Source organism: Neurospora hispaniola, assembly GCF_033458365.1.
Source record: "Neurospora hispaniola strain FGSC 10403 chromosome Unknown B0T23scaffold_1, whole genome shotgun sequence".
In the NCBI taxonomy this organism is placed as follows: Eukaryota; Fungi; Ascomycota; class Sordariomycetes; order Sordariales; family Sordariaceae; genus Neurospora; species Neurospora hispaniola.
The window spans coordinates 3,703,994-3,727,460 of record NW_026944406.1 but is presented as its reverse complement, the minus strand read 5'-3'; the positions used below and the strand labels follow the sequence as shown (position 1 = coordinate 3,727,460).

Genomic DNA, 23,467 nt, shown 5'->3' with positions numbered 1-23,467 from the left:
TATGGGGCATCACAGTGCCCCACAAAGTGTTCGATTCCAGGTCGTCACGTCCTGACATTCAACTTGTAGTGTACAGCCGTCACGAATTCCAGCTCCGGGTTTTTGCATGTACTGTATATGAAGATTGTCCATGCCTTGATCAACTACAGAGATATGCCTGGGTATCGTTTTGCAAATGCATACTCATCCATGCCCATTAGAAAACACCCCTCTAATGGTTTCTTGTCGGATCATGCTCCAGTCACTCCGATCGCAGTAAGAATTGACAGATCGCTTACATGCACCATACCCCGTCGACAAGAAACTCCAACCGGTGCGCCCCACATCGCTAGAACACATAACGCTACCGAATACAATGTAAAGCCATCCTTACCCCTTCACCACCAAGATACCTCCAAGCTCTTATTCCACCTGGGTTCGAAGACGGGCCTCGTTGGCCAGCCGAGTTCCGTCTTCGCGTGTCTTTTCTGCCTCTTCCTTGAGCCCTTGTTGTTCGAGAGACTGTGCGAGCATACCCTCGGCCACGCTCATCCACAAAAGATTTCCGCTCTTCTTTGCCTGTGCCGTGCCTGCTCTTGCGCTTTTCAGCGCCTGTTCTCCAACGACATTTTCGAAGAGCTTGTTACGCATAATGTTCAACGCGATCGACAGGAAATGGGTGTTGCTGGTGTTTTGCGCGCCGTTGAGCGATAGCTTCATGTGCTGCTTGACCTGGTTGATCGGCAGCGGCGGATCCAGCGTAATGGAGGCGAGCACCAGGTTGTATGTAATCCTGATATCCAGATCAGGATTATCCTCACAGAGCGGCCGTAGAAAATCCAGGAGCTGTGCGGTTTCTCCATCACTACGATGTGCTGGCGCTTGCATGATCCAGATCCGATTCAGCGCAGCTAGGATGCATAGTTCCGAAATGATGTGGCTCGTGTTATTTTGCGGTAGTCCACTCCGGTCCATTGCGAACCTCGGGTCTTTCCAGATCACAAGTGCTTCCCCAAGTTTGCAGGTTCCTTGTCTGAAGACTCCGGTCAAGTAAAGAGTCAGCACATCCAAGAACCCTTCTGGCTGTTGCGCCGTACCCAACGCATCGAGACACGCCTTCACCTTCCGCCAGTCTGAAAGAGTGGCGGCTTGCAGTCCAACCAGGATTTGAGCATAGTTGCTCACACCCTTTGCCCACTGGGCATGCGCGAGAGCATCCGGAAGCGGTTTCGGTCCCGAGCCCGAGTTCTTGTCTGAGTAACAGGTTAGCAGAACTGAATGAAAGACCGGTGGTCACTAATGCATACCTTCCAACAACCGCACAGCTTCTGTCCAGATTGTCGAGCTTCTTCCCAAGGTAGTAGATTTGTAAAGTGCCACAATGCCGTTGAATATGTACCTGCGTAATGGTCAGTAATTCAAGTGTACCTACTTGCCAAATACCAATTCACTTACGCCATTGCGAACGACCCTTGTTTTCCCAGAGCTGATAACACCAAGTAATCGAAGGCGCCATTCCCACGCCGGAGGACGGCCTCTGTATCGCGGCTGAGTGTCGGAGCAGCATCGTTGACAACGCGTCTTATGGGGAGAAGAAGCTCATGCGAAACAGAGGACCAGCTTGGAAGGTTGCGCAGTTCCTCTAACTTGCTCTGAAGGACGCTCAGCTTTTGAGCAGCATCTCTGTGAGACTTTTGCCGAAGGCTGCAAGCAAGATCGAGCAACAGTAGAAGGACGTCGAGCTGAGGAAGGTGAGCAGCATCATCAAATTGCAGTTTCTGTGCCTGGGCAATACAATTCTGAACACGGTTGATCCAGTCATCCTTCATCGTGTTGAGATGAGACAGTCCTTCCAGGAGCATTACCATGACAAACATAGCCTTCTCGTCCCTTGTTGTCGCAATAGACGCCATCCGGCGCAAGTTTTCCAGCGCATGGTGATCAGCAGCAGTTCCTGACTGAATATGAAACGCGGCTTTCAGAAAGCGAAATGCATAGACCCATGGTGCGTGTTTGTACATAGTAGCATCCATTATATGGGTATCAAGTGATTTGAACGCTGCTCTTGGATTGCGTTGAAAAAGAGTCTTCATTAGGAGAAACTGCGAGCAGTATTTGAGGTCGATGAAACGATGCTGTTATCTAGAGTCAGCCCTAACCCATCTTCAGATATCTGCTGCCCACTGTCCTCGAGCGACATACCTTTTCGCAGACCAAAATGCCCCGGGTAAGAGCAGTTTCGGCCTCCATGATATTGGTGGTTTCCTCTATGAGAACACTGGCGTATCTAAGACAAAGTCTAGCTTCGAGACGCGGCCACAGCTTGTTGGAGTTCATGGCGACTTCAAGACAGCCCAGGCCCGTCGCTACCATCTTATGGTATTCTTTGACCTCACTATCTGACATTGACCTCGCAATTCCGGAGGCTGCAGCGTGTGCTTTAGCGAAGCAGTCTTCGGCCACACATAGCAACAGTGGCAGCGTCTCGACATGGCCGGTTCTTTGCGCCGAAGCAGATAATTTCGCGACAGAAGGGGGCCGACCTGGCCCGCGTGGCGTAGCCCTTTCAGCAGGTGTCGCTTGGGGTTGTAGGAGCCTCTCATCTGGCCTATGGCCGTTCTGCCGAGAGATCGGCTGATGCAACTGTTGTGTCTGTACATGCGGGGAGCTCTGGGGTTGTGAAGGTTGAGAGTATGGTTGTTGCCGTGCCTGTTGTTGGTGATGTTGATTCGGTGTGTTTCGCTGCTGCTGCTGCTGCTTTTGGTATTGCCGCTGCTGTTGGTCATGCTGATTTGTTGTCTGTTGAATCTGTTGCAGCGGTATTTGCTGATTGTGCCGCGAAATTTGAGGCAGAGGTAGCTGAGGACTTGGCAAGGTCATCGAATGAGGTGCTGGAAGGATACGATTTGTTTGTACAGGCGGAACATGTTGCTTTTGGAGGAAGGAAGGATCGACGAATTGAACGGGCGCCGTCGTCGTTTGCGGGGTATGAGCGAACGACGTGGTAGGCTTGGAGCTATAATTCGACAGGTCGACCGGGTTATTGGAATCAAAGGTCGGTTGCGCCTGGAAATAGGCTGACTGCGCGTACGGAACCTGTGGTTGCTGACTATGTTGAGATTGTTGAAGATACTGAGGGTGCCCATTCTGGTAGCCATTCACGTATTGCTGCTGGTGGTGCTGATGGTGAAATCCGGCAACGGGCTGAAAGGCTTGTTGAGCTTGCTGCTGCTGCTGCTGCGGTTGCTGATTCTGATTCTGTTGAGGGTAAATGCCGTATGGCTGCCCCGGGGGCATCGCATCGTGATATGTCATGGCATTTGTCAATTGGAGAGTGGTCTCTGTTTCTTCGAGTCGCGGCGGGCGTAAATAAGTTCGTGCATCGGCGGTAGGAACTGCGCGCTATCGGTGTCGGGTTACTCAGATACTTGGCGAATGTGACAGATGAGGGTTGCTAGGAGCGTAGCATGATCAATGTTTGTTTAAGGAAAGGATTTGACGGAGGCGACGAAAGTTTTCAAAGTGTCTGTGATGTTGGCAGGAAGAAGAGCAGCTTGCTTCCAGTTGATGTCTGCGTGGTTGCTACTGCCGTGTCTGACTGTTAGCGCGCTGCCGCCGCGGCAAGGACAGTCCATGCGTCCACAGACGCTATCCTTCTGCTGATTGGCGCTCGATGACGGGTATCATGTGGCCCACAATACATAGCAGGCAGGGCAGGCATCACCAGAATCCGCATTTGCTGGGCGGGCTGCAGGTCCGACGGGAAGACAGGGCAGGGGACGGGAATCGACTGGATGCAACAAGGAATGCCGAGTTTCCCACTCGTACCACTCGCTGTCCTCCCGACTGTTTGGGGTCCATCAGGGCATGATGCTGTGGAGACGGAAACGAAGATGGGATGGAACCGGACTAGACTTTCAAACCTTGGGAGCTCACTCGCGCCGTGGGCTGAAGAGGGACGAGTCAATAGGCTGGGGAGTCCGTCTTGAGGCGCGATATTTTGATTGAAGGTTGAAATTCCAAGGTAACATCAAGTAAAGTAGTTCCAAGCCGCGATTTGTTGTCATCGTCATCAACATCGTGATAACGGTATAGGGGGGGGGGGGGCAGCGCCAGGTCAAGGACCGCCGCCAAAAGATTGACTTTGCTGTCATTTCTTTGTACCTCGGCACTTTGAAGTCGGTATAAATAGAAGTTTGTCTGTCAATCATCCGCAAGCTTTTAATATTCTTTCCTTTAACATACCTACTCTTTCAGCTCTTATCCTCCTCACAATTTCCTCTTCAACACTTGTACGGGTAGGCCGGATCAACGGTCGTTTAGGCGTAATCATGGACTGGTTCGGTCGTGCCAAGATCTCTTTCACCCACCACACATCACCACTTACACTCCAGCAGAAGGATGGCACGACAACCGACTTACTCAAGGTCTGCGAACAGGCCACTCCGCCATGCCAACTGAACCCGCTTTTGTTCAACGGACATGTCCAGACCATGTGGACTGTGGTTAAGGAGCATGGTCCCCAGATCTACTATCGCCGGAAGATCTTCGATTCAGACCACAAGCTCTACGCCGGCACCTTCACTGTCGATTTTGTGACTGAGCCGCACCAGGACTTTGAAGAGAAACTACCTCCTAGGACCGCTTACTTCTCCGAACAAGATTTCGCCAACCTACCTTCGGATGACAGCAAGCCTATGCTTATCGTGCTCCACGGTTTGTCCGGAGGCTCGCACGAAATCTATCTCCGTCACGCCATTTTGCCTCTTGTTGAGAGTGGCAAGTGGGAAATCTGCGTGGTCAACTCTCGTGGATGCGCCAACAGCGCCGTTACAAGCGGTCTCTTTTTCAATGCCAGGGCCACATGGGATATTCGACAAGTTGTGAAATGGGCCAGACAGAACTTTCCCAACCGTCCCCTTTTTGGCGTTGGCTTCTCGTTGGGTGCGAACATTTTAACTAATGTAGGTAACTTGAACCGTCAACGTAGGCAACTTTTTCGAACCTCCACTAATGTGTCCGATATAGTATGTCGGAGAGGAAGGAGAGGGTTGTCTGCTGAAGGGTGCAGTTGCGGTTGGAAACCCGTTCAACCTAGATGTCACCAACAGAGCTTTACGGCGAACTCACTTGGGAAGACTTTACCAACGGGTGATGGGATGTAAGTTCAATCAACTTATTACGTACTATTTAACAAAGATGCTGACTCACATGTCATTTTGTAGCCAATATGAAGAAGCTGGTTGCGAACCACAAGGAGACTGTGCTCAAGTACACCAACCTTGACTATGACAGGATACAGAACATCACCTACCTCAACGAGTTTGATCGTGAAGTGCAGACCGTAACCTGGGGCTACCCCACCGAGGACGCCTACTACCGCGATGCTTCCTCATGTGACGCTGTCCTAGGCATCAGGATTCCCTTCATGGCCCTCTCTGCCGCTGATGATCCGGTGAGCATATCTTATCCTTTTCCCTCAAGAGTGCAGTTTGAAAACCCCCATGAGTATAGAGCTGACAAATCACTAGATCGCTGTTGAGGAAGCCATTCCCTACCAAGAGATCAAGCAGAACCCCTACACGGTACTTTGCCTCACGTCTCTCGGCGGACATCTTTCATGGTTCGAACTTGGTGGCGGACGATGGCATACTCGTCCTGTAAGTTTTTTTTGTCTCGCTTTCCGGTTGCTTTTTGCTGATTTGTTGTCTAGATCTGCAACTTCCTGAACAAGATGGCTTTCGATATTGACTTGGACGCCATCAAGCCTGATGCTTGTGACAAGTTCGACAGCCAATTCAGAACTCACTTCGACCCCGTGCAGCGAAAGTTGCAGATTCTCGATCTAAACCAATAGATGGTAGTGGAATGAACACTTGAAAAAAACGAAGACTGGACATAGATTACCTAGCTATAGAGATAGGTCCATCAATTGGGCCTAAAGAGTTTAGACGCGCTTCAGGGCACATTGGGGCTGCACATAGACTTAGATTCGCGCTTTCGACTTGGGTACAGGTCCGAACGTACGTTCATTGATGGCTTATGCAAGCCACGAGCTACACCATCCTGACGGTTTCACCTAATAACATCTACCGACTCATGAGAAAGAGGCTGGACCAAGGCTGGCGTGCCCAATTGGTATCTTTAATTTCCACACACAAAATCAGTCAGAACTTTTCCCCCAGCCAAGCCGTCCTACCCGCCGCCAGACTTTGATTGATATAAACGCCCAGACGCCATACATGCGAAGAAAAAAATGCTTGGTGTAGGTATTACACGACAAACTTCCACCCTTCCTGTCTTCATTCTCCCAGCCCATTCGCAGGAGGGACCTTCAAAGCTCCCAGCATCCTTGCTTGATTATTTATTCGGGAGCAGCGAAGGATACCGACTTCTTCTTTTTCGACTTAACGGCTTTCGTGCCTGCAGACGAGAACTCCTTGACATCTCTGGAGTCGTCGTCGTCGTCGCCCTTGCCACCGCCCGACTGCTTGCTGCGCTTACGCTTCTTGCGCAGCGAGTCCTTAGTCTCTTCAAGTCTGGCCTTGCGCTCGGCCTCCTTCTTCTCGGCTTCAGCGCGTCTCGCCTCGCGGATCTCCTCCATTTGTCGCGCCTTGATCATCTTGGACTCGATCTGGCCCTCCTTTTCTGCTTGTACGATGGCTAGGATAGTGGCCATGCTCTCCTGTACAAAGGGGGAAAACATGTCAGTTACTTGATGCTTTCCGGTCTTGAAACCTAACCCAAAAAAAAAGCGATATAACCCCAGACGCTAACGAAAGAGAGCTTACCTTGTCATCAACAAACACCTTGCCCTTCTTCTTTCCCTTTGGCTTGGTCACACCAACGGGGGTGATCATGTTGAGTTCCGGAATCGCAAGCTCCTTTTCGCTGTAGGTCTTCTTCTTCTTTTTCCTGGCGATAAGCTCCTGGATGTTCGGTCGGCCCTTGTTGGCAGTCACGAGAGTGTGAGCTTTGCCCTTCGGCTTTCCCTTGGACTTGAGCACTCCATCGTTCCTCGACCTCTCCGCATCTTTGCTGCCCTTGATGCCAGATTTGTTCGCAGCGTGCTTGTTCTTTATCGTCTTTGTCGGCGCCATTGTTAGTTGTGGTTGATTCGTTGATAAGGTCGCAAGAAATCAACGATAGATGGAATGGTGGTTCGGGATATGGATGGGTGGATGGAGTACGAATACTCTCGAATGTATCCTGTACGCTGTCGCTTCAGTTCGGTCGACTTCTGGGGAAAAATTTGGGACCGGAATTGGTCCCTGCTTTATCTTATCGCTGTTAATCCAAGGTACCTACCTAGGTAGGTAGAGCTTGAATAGCACTGTATCAATGCCTGGGTGAGCGCGGCTACGGGGCAGTGGGGTCTGCCAGCTCGCCGTGGGGCTGCCTTGAAATCTCTAATTGGCAGCTGGGGATCGGCAGGCGAGCAGGAAAGTCTTGTAGTTCCCTTCTAGTGTAAGCGCGGGGTTGGCAGCACTACCTAGTGGAGGTACCTATTCCATATCGATTGCCTATCGGTGCGTTCCCTCACTAGTGGCGCTCCGAAATCGCCAAAATTTCCAAGATCACCTTTATTGTCGCCATCCTTACATCGCAATTGATGACATTGCCGTGGTGATTTCCCAAGAGTCTACGGCCCCCAGAAGTCTCAGACGCCCTATTCAGACAAAATGAGCACCGAACAGCCCGCGCCCCGCTGGGCCGCCTTTGCACGCGACACCAACGAGACCAAAATCCAGATCGCACTCAACCTTGATGGCGGCGCATTCCCTCCCGAGACCGACGCCCGCTTGAACGTCAGTATCGCCGACGGCCATGCTACTCAGGCTAGCAAATCGCAAACTATCAGCGTCAATACCGGCATTGGCTTCCTTGACCACATGCTCCATGCGCTTGCCAAGCATGCCGGCTGGAGTCTTGCGCTTGCTTGCAAGGGCGACCTTCACAGTTAGTAGACATCTTTGGCTTGGGCGCAAAAGTCCTCGTGGAACAACATCCAGAACTCTGAATTGACTTTATCCCTCTCATAGTCGACGACCACCACACCGCCGAAGACGTCTGCATCGCTCTCGGTTACGCTTTCGCCAAGGCTCTCGGCACACCCACCGGTCTCGCGCGCTTCGGATACGCATACTGCCCCCTCGACGAGGCCCTCAGCCGTGCCGTCGTCGATCTGTCGAACCGTCCCTTTGCCGTTGTCGACCTCAGTCTTAAGCGTGAGAAGATTGGCGATCTCAGCACCGAGATGATCCCCCACTGTATCCATAGCTTCGCCGGGGCTGCCCGCATCACCGTACACGTCGACTGCCTCCGCGGCGACAACGACCACCACAGAGCTGAGAGCGCATTTAAGGCGCTTGCGGTTGCCACGAAGCAGGCTACTAGCCGGGTGGCGGGTCGCGAGGGTGAAGTTCCTAGCACCAAGGGAACGCTCAGCGTATAAGGAAGTGGGAAGGGAGTTGGTTATGGGTTTTGGAATAGAAGTGCAATGATACCATGTAATGTCGTTTACCGTGGTACTTTGCGCGCATGTTCGGCTGTCATCATTTCGCCATAGCGACGGCGTAGAGTTGAGGTGAAGAATGGAAAACCAGATGCATCTTGCGAATTGGCGAATGTATACCTAGGGAATTTACCCCTGATACAGGTTGTTGACAAAGTTCCCCTTTCGGAAAGTCGGACGTACGCGGGCTCCACAGCGGACAACAGAATGGGGATCGAGGGGAAAGTGGAAGCGCAAGAAAATCCCTAGAGATAATACGGAACCTCGCACGACCCAGTCGTTCATGTGACGTACATATACTTTTTCCTCCTCTTGGTGATTTGTATACCCAAAAGACACTATACGACACCGAAGCCTCACGCTGACAACGTCTGTAATCAAACAAAGACGAATAACGTTACGTTCAGCTCGTCAAAAAGACAAATCGGCAGCAAAACCATCTCTATTAGTTGCATCCACCGGCAACGACTCACTCCACATCTCATACGTTCCGGGAGACGGCCTTCCGAGAGTGAATCACCAAACCACCCCAAATCGACCTTTATACAACCAACAAGCCGAACGAAACAAATTCGAACAAGAACCGTCAGGCTCAACGACCCTAATCCCTTCCAAACACCACCACCCCAGGAAGTCCCTCATTATCAATTCACACTGCCTCCACCTACGCCATATACCTCTCTCTCTCTCTCTTAGGCAAACACACAAAACACCAAAAATGTCCAGGCCACTCGACGTAAACACCAGGAAGCACGAAGAGGCCAACCAAGCCTCATGGGAAGCATGCAAGGGCGCCTTGTCCGGAGCCTTCAAGTGGGGTGTGGCCTCGGCGATGTTGGGCGGACTTGGATACGCCGTGTCTCCGATGTATAGGGGGTTTACTATTCAGTTCAAGGTGTATGTATTCTCCTTTTTCTTTCCTTCCTTTTTCTCTCTTTCTTTTTGTTCCCTGTTGTCTGTCAGTTCCTCCTCAGTTTTTATCACCCGTTGCATATTCTGGGTTGTTCTGTTACTTTATCTGCTTTGGATCGCGAGTAAAATGCCATGTGACCTTGACTAGGTGACCCAAGAGAGGGGAACAGTTACTGATGAAATGAGAAATGCAGATACATACAAATGTCTGGTATGGTACTGGGCGGTATGCTGGAGGCGGATCACCGGATCCGCGAGTACGAGAAAACCATGAGGATGAGGAGGAGGATAGCGGCAGATCAGGCTATGTGGAAGCAGTTTGAGGAGACGTATGGGAAGGATGAAGATGATGAGTGAGTAAGTGAGTGAGGGGGATGGCAGTGGGGTCAGTCAGGCTCTGGTGAGAATTCTGGGATTATCAGGATTGGCCCGTTTGGGTCGAGGGATCGATCGGGGTTTCGTGGAGAATGAAACGGTTGGCATTTTCTTCTCTTTTCTCTCTTCTCTCCAATTGTTCACTTCTTACTTTGTTTTATGAACAACCTTTGATACCGGCATAACTACAGCCCACTAAAAGTCATATCCGGCGTGTACATGATATTCGTCATTTTAACTACTTCCTCATTTCTCGTAACCCAATCAGTCGCTCCAGGTTTCATCTTCATCATCATCATTACCATCCGTAATGGCCTCCATAACCACTTACAATGGGTAAGGGCTCTTGTCGTACACACAACCGAGATCGGTAAACCCGACAGGGACCCTCAAAAAGTCAGGGAAAAAGCGTTCCCTAGGCCTGTTGATGGCCTCAATCGAGAACCAAGTCGACGCTGAAGGTCCGCCGTCGACCACAGTGGTACTGGAAATCAGAAATTGTCAGCATAGTCCACAAATCAATAGTGTATCGAACCGTCTAGGAAAAAGAAAGAAAGAGGCAACTCACTCGCAGATATTCATGATACCCGCATCAAAATACTCAACGTATCCCATCGAGATCAAATATTTTTCAGCCCCGACATCGGGTTTGACGCAGGGCAGTGAGTGGAACTCGGCAAACTTGTAGTTCTGTCCATCAGGAATGCGGGCGTTGACAATGCAGGGCACCTCTTTATTGTCCCGCGAATCCCAGATGGCAAAATTGAGCTCGACCGAGTGCGTGGTATCGTTCCAGTGACGAGAGAAGCCTGTCACAGACCACCAGGGGCCCTGGTCTACCCATTCGTCGCCGTCGCCGTCGCCGTCGCCGTTGCCGTTACCGTGACCATGTCCATTCCCATGGCCATTGCCGCCGCCGTTGCCATGGCCACCCTTCTTGTTGCCGTGCTTGGTAACCTCATGGAGCACGCCTGGGGCGCGGACCTCGCTGATGGGGTTGGCGAGGGTAGTTTGAAGGCCCGACAGAAGGGCGTAAAGAAGGACGGTCTGGAGCTGCATCGTTGGGTGCTTTCCTGTTGGTTTGTTCTGAGCCGGAAAGTGATGGAGTTTGGGGGTTAGTCGTTGCGGAGGATAGGAGAATGGTGATTGTGATGCTGAGATGCTGTGTACTCTTCTTCTTCCTCTTCCATGCAGGAACCCGTTGTCCATTTATACATTTCGACTCTCCCTTATTTCTTACTTTTCGACAACGTTGCTTTCCCACCTTCCATAGATTTGGCTTGATTATTGCCATCACAATCTAAGCCTGTGGCGGGCTAACGATTTGTTGGTGGTGTCGTCGTCAACGTCGGACCATTAGGCAATGCATCGTAGGAGACTAGAGATCCTTCGTATTGTCCAGGTTGCATAACCATTGTAGATGTTGATATGGCAAACGCGCAGTAGAAGGGTGCGAGGAGCTAGAAAAGGAAAAAGAAGACAGGGTTCACGTGAGAAGAGAGACAATGCGCTTGCCCGCCCATTGCAGACAAAAAGGGGAAATGAGGCTTGATGGCTTTCTGGCTGTCTTTGAGCCTCATCTGAAGCCAGTTCGCCAGCGGTACGTTGTAACTTCATCATCCTTCCGACAGTTCAATTCCAGCGTGTTTCTCCAGGTTGGAGAACGATGGTTTCCCGAACTCCCACCAATCAGGACTTTTTAGAGAGTACCGTGAACTGAGAGATATAGGACAACCAAGACTGTCAAGTCGTTAGTTAGCTTGTACAATCTGATAGATCATATCCAAGCAACAGATTTTGGTGTCCAGCCAATGGTGTCTAAGAATTGAAGTGATTTGGAAAATTCGCACGGTAGTGAAGGTGAGGATGGAAGCTTCTTGGAGCTCACCGACATACCGGACCGGCAGCTTATGGCCTTCAAAACCATAAGCTTTGCGCTTTGATTGGTTTGAAACCGTTTGAGTGCTGTCTTTTGGCCGACTTATCCCTTATGGCGAACTACCGAACTCAACTCTGCCCTGCGCTGCACATTTGTAGAGTCTTTTGGCTCTTTTGCCCTCACGGTCTCATGATATCGCCAAGGAGAGACGCGGGGGGAGGGGGGGACTGGTGCTTGCTACTGTGGCGTGGCAGCTAGCGCTAGAAGCGTAAGAAATAACTACCACACAGGCAAAATGCGAGTTTCTCGACTTTCTTCAGACCTTTCCGTACTTATTGCTGTGAACGGTCGGCACCTTAGGGGCCAGATAAGGCTTAACTATGCCATGTCCCTGGAATTGTCCTCCAATTTGTTGATAACAAGCGCCCGGTGCCTTTAGATGTCCTGGCTATTCGGTTTGTAAGCCTCCGGAGGAGCTTGATTCAGTGACAGGCAGAACATGTGCCATACCAAGAACCATACGTAGACGTGACCCGCGACTCGAGCATTCAAAGCTCATGAAAGTGCAAATAACTGACCCGGTCAGTAAGTAGTATTACCGCAACTGTTTGGGGACAGCTGACAACCTGAAGGCCTCGTCTAAAGCATTATATCTGAGTGATGGCTGTGCCTGGGGCTGAGACCTCTCTGCCGAGGCTTCTGTTCCTCGGGGGCGCAGAAAACAGATAAAGATGGGGGCCGAAACCGTTCGACTTGCGCAGGTTCCTCATGGTGTACAGTCCGATGCTGGTTTGTTTGTTAGCTTGGTACACTAGGCCCTCTTAGTAGTATGGTATACATAGTGCACTAGACGAAATCTTTTTCGAATAGTCCTAAAGCTTATACAGATAAATCAAAAGGCATTAACAGGATATAATATGGCATTTTGGATAGTAGAGATGGCGTATCCAAGGTAGAGTTACCTCTATGTATTAGTTAGCTATATAAACGTATGGAAAAGTTGACTGGACTGTACATAGGAAGTGTTTTACGGCACGGATCTGGCAATATTGTACTATATAGACAAGCTGTCCGAGGAACCAACGGGATCAGACAGAGAGGTTTTTACAGACGGCTGCCGCAGAAAATGCAACGTTAATTACGCGGATGTCAAGCCGGTCGTTACTGTTGCTGATCTCCCTTGTCTCCTTCCCTATATTGAACACAACCCGGCGACTTAGCAGGGTCGGTTAAGCATTGTGCCCATCGCGTAATGCATTTTCTCGTATCATATTGAGGGTGAACCAGATAGCCGGGAAATATTCTCAAAGATGACCGGCGAGAACTGGCGAGTGATGGGTGCCGATTAATACTGCATTCTGCGTGTAGTCCGGCGCGAACACCTGCTGTCTTTTGAGGATCGAACATGAGATAAACAGGCTGAGTTGGTCATGTCTTTAGACCTTCATGCATTCATCCTCTTCCTTCATACGTAGCATCCCGACTGGCAGACGAGGAAATTTGGACAAGGCTGCTGTGAACCCGAAGAGGAGTTACCGAGTTATCGAAGAGTAACAGCCAATCTTGCCAAATGCTGCAGCCCGGACAGTCAGCAGTCTCTACGTTTTACAGGTACAGACACTTCTGTATTCCCTGATCATTTGAGACTGGCAACCGAGGTCCTCAAAAGATGGGCGCACCCAGAAAGGGTGGAGGCGGCCAGATGCGTTGCAACCTCAATAGTGACGCATATCGGGCCGTACATATTGCATGGTGTTATGATGGGGCAGACGGGCCTCCTAAGATGGAAATGGAAGTTACATAGTAGGAACGATGGGGAGAGCCAGAGGGTTTCGCAAAAATCGCAGAAAAGAGACCGAACAAAGAGAGGGGGGAAGAAGAAAAAGAGACAGGCCAACATGCCAGGATCATTGGGGTCGCGAGTTCGGCCCCCCACACGACCACTGCTGACAGTCCTGTAGTGTACACGCCTGATTGATCGGCACGAAGGGTGTCGGGAAGGAGGGGAAGCTCGGGGTAAAACATGGGAGGGCATTCCGGGAACGGAGAAGCTCGTGTTGGTCTTCCGTTCTGACAAGTCTCGGTTTCAATTTTGTCACGCAAAAAACATCAGCGGGACGGAAATGGTGAATCAGCCATGGACGGGATGATCAGCAACGGGAGCGCTAAGGACAACGGTCGTTTTGTGCCGCCCGCGCCCATGTGGATTCGTTTCGACTTTTATAGAAGGCCGACAGGTCATTTCACCATTGGGATGTCCCCGGATGATTGTGCGCTTCACTTCCTTCAGAAGGATTCCGTATCCATGATCGTCTTCCGAGATTTGGCTGTCATCTGGGAAAACGAAAAGGTGAAGTGCCGAACTGTTACTCGCTGTTGAGCCCAGGGTCAGATCTTCAGCCCTCAACTCCATTGGACGGTGATGGCAAGAGATCTGGAGATGGTCCGTGCGCGTGTCGCTTGCAGCCCGAGCTCCAGGTCGTCAAGGTCCATTGAGATTAGCGCGGGACAGTCCGGGCCCCCATCTTTGATTGCAGATGCCCTCCGGTGTCCACTTTCAACGGTCACCTTCCACTTGCACGCACTTTGACACTTCCAGTTGACAACCCAACCTACTCCAGTCACCTTGTGCGCATGCTTGGCAGTGACTGGACTCTTTTTCAACACTGTTCTCCTCTTAGTATTCTCGACTGCCATTTCTCTTCCAGAAATCTCTGCTGCGTGCTGCTCAAACTTTGCCAATGTCACACTCTAGCGCTTGTCAAACCAGGCCCTAACTGGCTCGCGATCGAGGCAAACAAACAGTTGGCTAACCAGACTCGCCAGACTTGTGACTGTTACGTATCCTTTTTGCCCACGCTCGGTTGCCTCTTGGAGACCCGAAAACCGTTGGAGGCCATCCCGATATCCCGCCCTCCTGACGAGCCAACATGATTGGATCATGCCTTCACACCACCACAGGCCAAAAGTCCCAACTGTCCCAACCCATCCATCCATCAGATGGATAAACCAAACAAGCCAAGGGATGAGAAGAAAGACGGGACTTCCCTGGGAAAAAGGGCCTCGACCACCTCTGATGCCAGTCTACCAATCCCAGGACGGATCGGATCCATGGTCCGCAGTCGACACCACGTAGGAACCACTAGAACTGGTGTTACAACGGGTGTGGCCAAAGTCGAGGGTCTCCCGCAGCTCAGCCAGTGCGCCCTACCCTCTCTTCACACCCGACCCTTCGCGGCCTCTGCTCTCACCTGCAGCACCCCATTTTCAGCGGGAGCCCTCTAGCAAACCTGCCGACTGGACAGCCTCACTCGGCAAATCCTGGACAAAACCTTCATATCGGTATGGCTGTGGCCCTGCCGGAAGCTCAGGAATCTGGCTGTCTGGAGCTTAGTTTGAGGTAAGATCGTCGATACTCGCAATGCTACTCTTTCACTTTCTTTACATTAGTCCTTCAAGATATCCTAGTTGTCTTGCATTAGTATCACTGTTGGATATTAGTCGATATTATGTGACTAGTCACTACCTCACTATTTACCGCAGCGTATTACTACAGTACCAACTGCCCGGGTGATGGTGACCTCGTCTTCTTGTGCCCGTCCAAGGCAGTCTTACTGTGCCGTGTAACCTTGGAGGTAAGATCAGCGGAGGACCGAGTCCCAACAGCCAGCCTGCTCCTCCTACTTACATTATATTCTCAGTGTACTTGACTATGCCAAGCCCCAAGTGGTTGCCTTTACCTTTCCTCTCCCCTCGGGACTGATTCGTCCGTCTATTTTGACTTCTTTCGACTTGAGAACGACCTTAGCGTCCCCGGGTTCCTTTCGAGTGTTGCCCAGTTACAAGGCAGCGACAGGGAGTTCTAATATACAGAAACGCCTGCATAGATGGCCAAGGACCGGACGACATCTGAACAAGGTTAACGCTTGAGTAACCGTTTTTTAACGCCAGCACCCTTCTTTCTTGTCGAACATAGAAGTGATCCTCTGTGTGTCTGACCATGACAACACAGACATGGACATCCCTTGTCCGGAGAGACACCAAAGGGCCTTTGAGCACCGGGGCTATCGTCGGCATAGCTGTCGGGGCGGCGGCGCTGTTCTTGGCCAGTGCTGCTCTATTTGTCCTTTACTATCGACGACAACGACGCTATGATGCCGAAGACAGCGAGTATTATCAGTATGTCAACTCTGTTCAACGGGGCCAGCACCACATGGGGAGGACATTCGGGCCAGTTCCTCGCCGAGCTCCAACCTACACTTTGGATTACAAGATGGACAAACAGGGAGGTACCGGGCACTCAACTCCCGCCCAGTTCTCAGCAGACCCCCGGACCCAAAACCCAGAGTCACCTCCACTAGACGACATGGCAAGCGCAATGCCAACCCATCCAGCATATCTTCCCAAGGCAGTGGTTCGTGGGACAATACTCAAACCCATCACTCGTCGACCCTCCGAAGACAACAGCAACCCGGTGTACTGTCCTTCAACCACAGACAGCAACAGCATGCCACTGCAAGCCTATCGCGGCTCTTCATCCACTGTCACCGCCACCGTAACAGGAGCAAGTAGGGAGAACGATCCGAAGGTGACGGGAAGCAAAGAGAAGCAGACCTTCCCCTCTCCACCGGGATCCGGGAGAACGGGCGCGACCACCTTCTACGACGACGAGAACTACTACGCAGCGGATCCGGAGAAGGACGCCAAAGGCCAGCGTAGTCTCTCCGCCGCACTTCGTCTCGCCTCAGCGGACCAAGAGGACGATGAAGACAGTCATTACCATGAACAGCAACAGGAACAATCCCAAGGATATCACCAACAACAACAACAACAACCGCATCAACCACAGCAATCTCCCGTGGCCCTCCCCACCCCCGCCTCTGTCGCCTCCTCCTCCTCCCGCACCACCCGAAGCGGTCTCGTGCCCACCATTTCCCTTCCCATCAAAAACAACAAAAAGAAGAAATTCCCTCCTCCCCAACTCAATCTCCACCAACAGCAGCACAACAGCAGCAGCCACAACTCTCCCAACAACCCCAACCAAACCACCGGGAGCGGCAGCAACCTGAGCGGTGGAAAGAACAGTGGTGGTCTCATGGTAGACATGGTAATGTCCACCAGCAACCACCGCCCGCTGAGCGGGATGGAGGATATGTCTATTAGTGGCCCGCTGGCGTTTCCTCAATATTCTCATCAGCAGTATCATCAGCAACAGCAACAGCAGCAGCAGCAGCAGCAGCAGCAGCAGCAGCATGGGGGGTACTATGTGGATGAGTATGGGAATCCAGTTCTGGCACCGGGAAGTGGAGGAGGGAGGAGTAGGGGGGGTAGAGATCGATCGAGGAGTTTTGGTGGTGATCATCAAGGACCGGGACACGGAGGAGAAAGTGGAAGACGGGAGAAGAGACACAGTGGGAATAATGGGAGGCATTATGAGGAGGTGGAGATTGGGAGGGAGAGTGATATTTGGTGATTTGTCTGGTATTTTGGTGATCTGATGATTAATTAGTAAGGGTTAGTACTCAAGATTGTCGACCGGGAAGACCATTTTCGATTCGTTGTATATTCATTTGGATCTTACTGTTGGTTTGGTGTATAGGAAACGGCACTCTTCACGGAGGGACTTTCGTTGTGGAAAGATACGATGATTACCTTCTGGCTCCCGAGTAGGCGGGTTTCCTCCTGGGACGTGGAGTTTACTGCCTGTGGAATGTGGACGGGGTTTGCTGTACTTGAATTCATGATCCATCTATAGCAATGTTACCAACAGATGTCGGAATAAACAGAACATGCAACGATATATCAGATTATCATTGCTATCTGGATCGATCTACCCATTCTGTCCGTGCCCTCCACCACATATCCGCATGATTTCAAACTCTTCTCATGCGAAACCACTTTCAATCACCGCCCAGACGATGACCTGAACCCCGAGTCCTCCACGAATCCGGGAGCACCGAGCCGGTGGAGGCACCTGTAGTACGACCTGTAGACGGAGCGCCAGAACCGGGACGGATGGCAGTACCGTACTCGCGGCGGAACACTCGCGGCGTCTCGACAAAACGAGACAGAAAAGCGGGCGTCGGCAGCAGGCTCGAACCGCCGCCGAATTCGGGCCACAGACGGGTCATAAAGTCATGCCAGTGAGCAGCAAGAATACCGGTGATTTGAAGAGGGATCACCGCGGGGTTCATGAGCAGCGACGAGAGGAGCATGCAATACGGAATCAGCTGCGCAGGCACCGTGAAGAAGAAAAAGTTCGACTTCGCGCCGCGGGCATCTTGAACGGCAGTGTAGCACAGCGCAATGATCAATCCTTGGAGGAAAAAATACCCACCCAGGAAGATTCTGTTTACGATCTATCATCTGTTAGCAATTCTGCTAACAGAAATGCTGGAGTATGGCAACAAAAGACACGGATGCTTAGTGTTGAAATGTAGGGCGCTAAAAAACCACACCGAGCACACGGAGTATATTGCTCGGGTCATCCAAAGCATTCCCACCATGGCCACACCGCAGCCCACCCGGTATTTTGCGAATGATGGGCGGCTGAGATGTAGCGGTAATCTTCCTCGGTTCCAGGAACCGCAATAGTTGTATGCATTGCACTATGCGGGCAGATATTCCGAGGATTCCAATGTGTGTTGTGACGGGTTTGAGGGAAAAGGTGTAGTCAAGAGGGGAAAAAAAACAAGAAAAAAGAGATGTCAAACCTACAATGATGAAACCACCAACAGTAATCAAATACCAAAGGACGTCTTCCTTCCTTTGGAACTTGGGGTTTGAGGTTTCAAGTTGGCTCAAGTACAGATAGGCTGCGATTCTGGTTAGCATCCTTGTTGACCACGAAGTTTTCTTCGAGGAAGGGTTGCTTACCAAAGTACGGATCCAACACAATGCCCAGCTGCGGAGAGCTGAGCAGGAAAGATGTAACAAGACGCCATACCTCAGGCGGCAGTTTGAAGAGTCTGCTCTCATCGAAGTAGATCCAGCTGATCGGCAATGGCCCAAAATAGGCCATGATGGAAGTAACGAGAATGGCCGTCGCCAATGTCCTGAAGCAAGTTGGTATGTGTTCATGGATGCTCTTTGCCAGCTCTTGCACACGATATCGGGCGTGGGAAGAAACCAGCTCAGACGGCAAAGCTCACCTAGCCATTGGTGGCGCCTGCCAGTAGGCCGCCATGATTTCAGACGACATCTTGTCGAGATCTGTGCGTACAGTGTGATGTGATGTGATGTGGTGTGGTGTGGTGTTGTGAAGGGGACTGGAAGCAAGATGCTAATTCTTGGTCTTCGATTTCTCAAAAGAAGCTCAAGTCGGCATCCCTCTGTAGGAAAAAAAAAGGTGGAAAGGGGGGAAAAGCCACAGGCAGCGGTGGGATGTAACGCTGCCTGGAGAGGCAAAGACAGACGTTGAGTGAATCGTGTCTTTTTGGGGAATGGAAGCACGAAGAAATTGCAGCCAACGAAAACGCCCTTTTATGGAAGCCAGGAGCTTTGGGTGGGGCAATTGCGTTTTTGGTGGGGCAGTTGGAGCTCTGGCCGTGATTGATCCGTGTCTTGGCAGGGCAAGCGCGGGGGGGACGCGCTTCTCCGGCGCTCGGGGCGATCCTCTCCGGCAGGAGGAGCCGTTGCCGGTGGCATAATGCTTCGCTTGATGTCGCTTGTTTGCCCTGACGGCAACACCCATGTATGGTTGCGACTTCTCAATGGTTGCTGCGAGCTGTGACTAATAACAATAAAGTGAAACCAACTTCGAGGGACAACACATGAAGATAAAAAAAAATATGCCTTGGGGCCCGTCTACATCTTGAAAAAAATAACTCTTGTGCTTCAAATATGGGTTGTCCATCGTGAACCTTCTCTGCGCTCACTTTGATATCTCCCACTAGTTTCGACACCGCGCTCGGCGCATCGTGGACCGTGTACCCTTGTGGCCTAACAGGTACTGAATTGCGCCTTTTCGGTTGTTTACTTTCTTCGAAGGGAATCACCAACTCCAGCCACCCATTTTCCCCAGGAAGCTTCAGTCTCAGCACTTCGCAGCAGTTATGGAGAGCCTCAACGGCTGTGTTCTCAGCCAATTGAGGCAATCAGGTGCCCAAGTGACTCGTACTCTTCAAAAAATTCAGTCCAGGTCCTATTCGGCTCCCGTCAGCGGCTCCATCCCCGCGGCTAAGAAGAAGTATGTCCCTACTTCTGGCACCTATCCTCAGGGCTTCTCGGCTTCCGGCATCAACGTAGGCGTCAAGCCCAAGAACACTACCAAGCCCGATGTTTGCCTTGTCGCCTCGGACCGTCCTTGCGCCGCCGCCGCCGTCTTCACCAAGAACAAGTTCCAGGCCGCCCCCGTTACTTTCAGTCGTAGCTTGTTGCAGAAGAAGGGCAACCAGGGTATTCAAGGTGTTGTTGTCAACTCGGGATGCGCCAACGCCGTTACTGGTAAGGGGGGCTTGGAGGACGCCGGCAAAATGGCCCAGGCCGCCGATGAGTGCTTCGGCCAGAGCGAGAGCACTCTCGTTATGAGCACTGGTGTCATCGGTCAGCGTCTGCCCATCGAAAAGATCACCAGCAATATCCCCCGGGTTCACAAGGCCATGGGCTCTACCCACGATCACTGGCTCACGGCTGCCAAGGCTATCTGCACCACCGACACTTTCCCCAAGCTCATCTCCCGGTCCTTCAAGCTTCCCTCCTCCCCTTCAGTCGAGTACCGCATCGCCGGCATGACCAAGGGAGCCGGTATGATTCATCCCAACATGGCTACCCTCCTCGGTATCATCGCCACCGATGCTCCCGTTTCCTCCACCGTACTGCCCGCCGTTCTCAAGCACGCCGTCGACCGTTCGTTCAACAGCATCACTATCGATGGAGACACTTCCACCAACGACACTGTTGCCCTGCTTGCCAATGGTGCTGCTGGCGGAAAGGAAGTCGTTGCCAACACTCCCGACTACGATGCCTTCCAGACTGTCCTGACCGATTTCTCTACCGATCTTGCCAAGCTAATCGTCCGTGATGGCGAGGGTGCCACCAAGTTTGTTACTATCCGCGTTGCCGAGGCTGCTAGCGAGGAGGCCGCAAGAAAGATTGCCAGCACCATTGCCCGTTCTCCTCTGGTGAAGACTGCTCTCTACGGCAAGGATGCCAACTGGTAAGTTGCGGCGAATTATATTATGCATTTTGGCAGCTACTAACGTTGTCATTAGGGGCCGTATCCTCTGCGCTACTGGTTACTCCCTTGTTTCTGAGCCCGGCCTTCCCGTCAACGATGTTCCTGAGGTCGTCCCTGAAAAGACCAACGTTTCTTTCATCCCCACTGACGGCACTGCTGAGCTGAAGCTGCTCGTCAACGGCGAACCTGAGCAGGTTGATGAGGCTCGTGCTGCTGAGATCCTCGAGCTTGAGGACCTTGAGATCCTTGTCAGACTCGGAACTGGCGACAAGCAGGCTACCTACTGGACTTGCGACTACAGCCACGAGTACATGTAAGTTGATCCGCCCTCATTCGAGCTTGGGTGACAGACTGCTGACATAAGATCTGAACAGTACCATTAATGGAGACTACCGCACGTAAGAAATCACTGATAAGGCGTTACTGGTACTTGGGGAGGATACCCGGAGGTAGACAGGATAGAAAAGGCTCGTTTATGCCATACTCTGTGCCCTCCCCTTCTTTTATTCGTACTCTTCCATAATATGCACACGTCGCCCGCCACCCCGACCACACATCTCCGAAATGAACACACTCTGTAATACAGCAATTTAAGGGTGGTTTGCGCAACTTAAGCATAGAGGTAGCGAATTCTGTAATAGGAAAGCACGCACATGTGTCGAGTTACTCGAAGGGATGTGCTACCAGAGGCCTCTGGATAGATGTTTGTGGGAACGTCAGACTGAGCTCTTCTCAACGCTGGCTTGAACAGAAGCTTAGTCTAATAAGAGTTATAGAACCTCCAGATTCGAAGCAACCATCATGATTTTTTTTGGTTTTTATCCCATCAAGTGGAAGACAAAAGGAACAAGGTCAGACACTGAGAGTTTGCTTTCCAGGGTTAGGGTACAACGACCTCGGCCAGACCCATGCAAAACCACTTAAAATCATCAAACGCGACGCGTCGCGCCGCGCCATTGACCTTTTCCTCCAGACAGCTCAGAAATCGTAAACCAACAAACAACACCATCGAGGATCGCAACACTTAGAAATCTGGGGATTTGAAACAGGCCATTCGAACAAGAAAAATTCGATTATTGTCCACCCAAAATGCCATCAGCCAAAGCAGAGGAGAGGGGCGAGTCCTCAACCTCCATCTCCAAGGCAGCAACCTCGGTCTCCGCAAGCTCTTCCCCGACCTACGAGCTACCATGGTGAGTCTAATCAGGATTCAATGAACTTTTGATCTCCATAGGGCATCAGGCTGACACGCAGTTACAAACAGGGTAGAAAAGTACAGACCAGTCTTCCTTGACGATGTGGTCGGCAACACAGAAACGATCGAGCGCCTCAAGATTATCGCAAAGGAGGGCAACATGCCCCATTTCATTATTTCAGGCATGCCTGGTATCGGCAAGACCACGAGTGTTTTGTGTCTGGCAAGGCAATTACTAGGTGATGCGTACAAGGAGGCGGTGCTGGAGTTGAATGCCAGTGACGAGCGAGGTTAGAAAGGACAAGAGCATCCAGCTCTGTGGCTATGAGCTACGCCAACAACACAAAACACCCCCCATACTGACATACCAACCCAAAACCCAAACAGGCATTGAAGTAGTCCGCCAGCGCATTAAAGGCTTCGCCCAGAAGAAAGTCACCCTCCCCCCAGGTCGGCACAAGATCGTAATCCTCGACGAAGCCGACAGCATGACCTCGGGCGCTCAACAAGCGCTTCGCCGCACAATGGAAATCTACTCCAACACCACACGCTTTGCCTTCGCCTGCAACCAATCCAACAAGATCATCGAACCTCTGCAATCCCGCTGCGCAATCCTGCGCTTCGCCAAGCTCACCGACGCGCAAGTCGTCAAACGCCTGCTGCAAATCATCGAAGCCGAAAAAGTCGAGTACAGCGACGACGGCCTGGCCGCGCTGGTCTTCAGCGCCGAGGGAGACATGCGGCAGGCGATTAATAACTTGCAATCTACACATGCCGGCTTCGGCTTCGTGAGCGGGGATAATGTCTTTAAAGTTGTGGATAGCCCGCACCCGATCAAGGTGCAGGCGATGCTCAAGGCCTGCTACGAGGGTAATGTTGATGCGGCTCTGGACGGGCTGCGGGAGCTGTGGGACCTGGGGTATTCCAGTCATGATATTATCAGCACCATGTTCAAGGTCACAAAGACGATTCCGACGCTGAGCGAGCACGCCAAGCTCGAGTTCATCAAGGAGATTGGGTTTACGCATATGAAGATTTTGGAGGGCGTCCAGACACTGTTGCAGTTGAGCGGGTGCGTGGCGAGGTTATGTAAGTTGAACATGGATCCGAAGAAGTTTGTGGTACCGAAGAAGTGAAAGGGGGGGAGCTTCTCGAACAAAAGATAAACAAAATCGCGAAGGTGGTGATGCTGGGGCAGGAATAATGAGGTTCATAAAAGATAATACCCGAGCGAAAGCTATGAGTTGAATGGTTTACTCGGCGTTGGTTTTGATGTTTAGTCAACTGGCATAGCATATTGCACTACAGAGAAAGGAGTATAGGTGGTTAGCATGTAGCATTTGCGGTGTAGCCGGTAGCGGAGCATGAAATGTAGAGGATTCCATTGAGTGGATAATGCCTAGATGCGTCCTTCTTCGTGAGATATCCAAGAGT

The 23,467-nt window shown here is 51.5% G+C and overlaps 10 protein-coding genes across 10 annotated transcripts; 6 read left to right on the top strand and 4 right to left on the bottom strand.

Annotated features, from left to right (window-relative positions):
• Nucleotides 1–104: 104 nt before the first annotated feature.
• On the bottom strand, nt 105–3,554 carry B0T23DRAFT_370440 (cohesin loading factor-domain-containing protein). The gene is made up of 4 exons (XM_062836595.1): nt 2,182–3,554; nt 1,435–2,114; nt 1,287–1,378; nt 105–1,232 (listed from the first exon to the last, which is right to left on the bottom strand). Exons 1-4 carry the CDS (start codon nt 3,292–3,294, stop codon nt 403–405), a joined length of 2,715 nt encoding a protein of 904 aa, XP_062697293.1. The 5' UTR covers nt 3,295–3,554; the 3' UTR covers nt 105–402.
• Nucleotides 3,555–4,089: 535 nt separating this feature from the next.
• On the top strand, nt 4,090–6,036 carry B0T23DRAFT_22956 (Alpha/Beta hydrolase protein). The gene is made up of 5 exons (XM_062833857.1): nt 4,090–4,943; nt 5,008–5,140; nt 5,205–5,434; nt 5,511–5,639; nt 5,693–6,036. The coding sequence occupies exons 1-5, from the start codon at nt 4,311–4,313 to the stop codon at nt 5,834–5,836; spliced, it is 1,269 nt and encodes a 422-aa protein (XP_062697292.1). The 5' UTR covers nt 4,090–4,310; the 3' UTR covers nt 5,837–6,036.
• Nucleotides 6,037–6,269: 233 nt separating this feature from the next.
• B0T23DRAFT_22962 (uncharacterized protein) lies at nt 6,270–7,167 on the bottom strand. The gene is made up of 2 exons (XM_062833858.1): nt 6,771–7,167; nt 6,270–6,664 (listed from the first exon to the last, which is right to left on the bottom strand). The coding sequence occupies exons 1-2, from the start codon at nt 7,077–7,079 to the stop codon at nt 6,344–6,346; spliced, it is 630 nt and encodes a 209-aa protein (XP_062697291.1). The 5' UTR covers nt 7,080–7,167; the 3' UTR covers nt 6,270–6,343.
• Nucleotides 7,168–7,450: 283 nt separating this feature from the next.
• B0T23DRAFT_450417 (putative IMIDAZOLEglycerol-phosphate dehydratase) lies at nt 7,451–8,772 on the top strand. Its single transcript, XM_062841090.1, has 2 exons — nt 7,451–7,938; nt 8,022–8,772. The coding sequence occupies exons 1-2, from the start codon at nt 7,662–7,664 to the stop codon at nt 8,432–8,434; spliced, it is 690 nt and encodes a 229-aa protein (XP_062697290.1). The 5' UTR covers nt 7,451–7,661; the 3' UTR covers nt 8,435–8,772.
• A 224-nt stretch (nt 8,773–8,996) lies between these two features.
• Nucleotides 8,997–9,986, top strand: B0T23DRAFT_22952 (uncharacterized protein). Its single transcript, XM_062833855.1, has 2 exons — nt 8,997–9,391; nt 9,601–9,986. Exons 1-2 carry the CDS (start codon nt 9,213–9,215, stop codon nt 9,761–9,763), a joined length of 342 nt encoding a protein of 113 aa, XP_062697289.1. The 5' UTR covers nt 8,997–9,212; the 3' UTR covers nt 9,764–9,986.
• A 122-nt stretch (nt 9,987–10,108) lies between these two features.
• Nucleotides 10,109–10,840, bottom strand: B0T23DRAFT_425105 (uncharacterized protein; the record flags this gene model as incomplete). The annotated part of the gene is made up of 2 exons (XM_062839890.1): nt 10,109–10,265; nt 10,350–10,840. The coding sequence occupies 2 exons, from the start codon at nt 10,838–10,840 to the stop codon at nt 10,109–10,111; spliced, it is 648 nt and encodes a 215-aa protein (XP_062697288.1).
• Nucleotides 10,841–15,660: 4,820 nt separating this feature from the next.
• Nucleotides 15,661–17,133, top strand: B0T23DRAFT_425104 (uncharacterized protein; the record flags this gene model as incomplete). Its single annotated transcript, XM_062839889.1, has 1 exon — nt 15,661–17,133. One exon carries the CDS (start codon nt 15,661–15,663, stop codon nt 17,131–17,133), a length of 1,473 nt encoding a protein of 490 aa, XP_062697287.1.
• Nucleotides 17,134–17,468: 335 nt separating this feature from the next.
• B0T23DRAFT_370424 (Der1-like family-domain-containing protein) lies at nt 17,469–19,095 on the bottom strand. Its single transcript, XM_062836594.1, has 4 exons — nt 18,812–19,095; nt 18,537–18,715; nt 18,378–18,475; nt 17,469–18,019 (listed from the first exon to the last, which is right to left on the bottom strand). Exons 1-4 carry the CDS (start codon nt 18,859–18,861, stop codon nt 17,561–17,563), a joined length of 786 nt encoding a protein of 261 aa, XP_062697286.1. The 5' UTR covers nt 18,862–19,095; the 3' UTR covers nt 17,469–17,560.
• Nucleotides 19,096–19,575: 480 nt separating this feature from the next.
• B0T23DRAFT_22811 (arginine biosynthesis protein ArgJ) lies at nt 19,576–21,249 on the top strand. The gene is made up of 3 exons (XM_062833831.1): nt 19,576–20,817; nt 20,873–21,151; nt 21,213–21,249. Exons 1-3 carry the CDS (start codon nt 19,715–19,717, stop codon nt 21,238–21,240), a joined length of 1,410 nt encoding a protein of 469 aa, XP_062697285.1. The 5' UTR covers nt 19,576–19,714; the 3' UTR covers nt 21,241–21,249.
• A 558-nt stretch (nt 21,250–21,807) lies between these two features.
• On the top strand, nt 21,808–23,458 carry B0T23DRAFT_370421 (P-loop containing nucleoside triphosphate hydrolase protein). The gene is made up of 3 exons (XM_062836593.1): nt 21,808–22,031; nt 22,103–22,323; nt 22,421–23,458. The coding sequence occupies exons 1-3, from the start codon at nt 21,928–21,930 to the stop codon at nt 23,167–23,169; spliced, it is 1,074 nt and encodes a 357-aa protein (XP_062697284.1). The 5' UTR covers nt 21,808–21,927; the 3' UTR covers nt 23,170–23,458.
• The last annotated feature ends 9 nt before the right edge of the window (nt 23,459–23,467 follow it).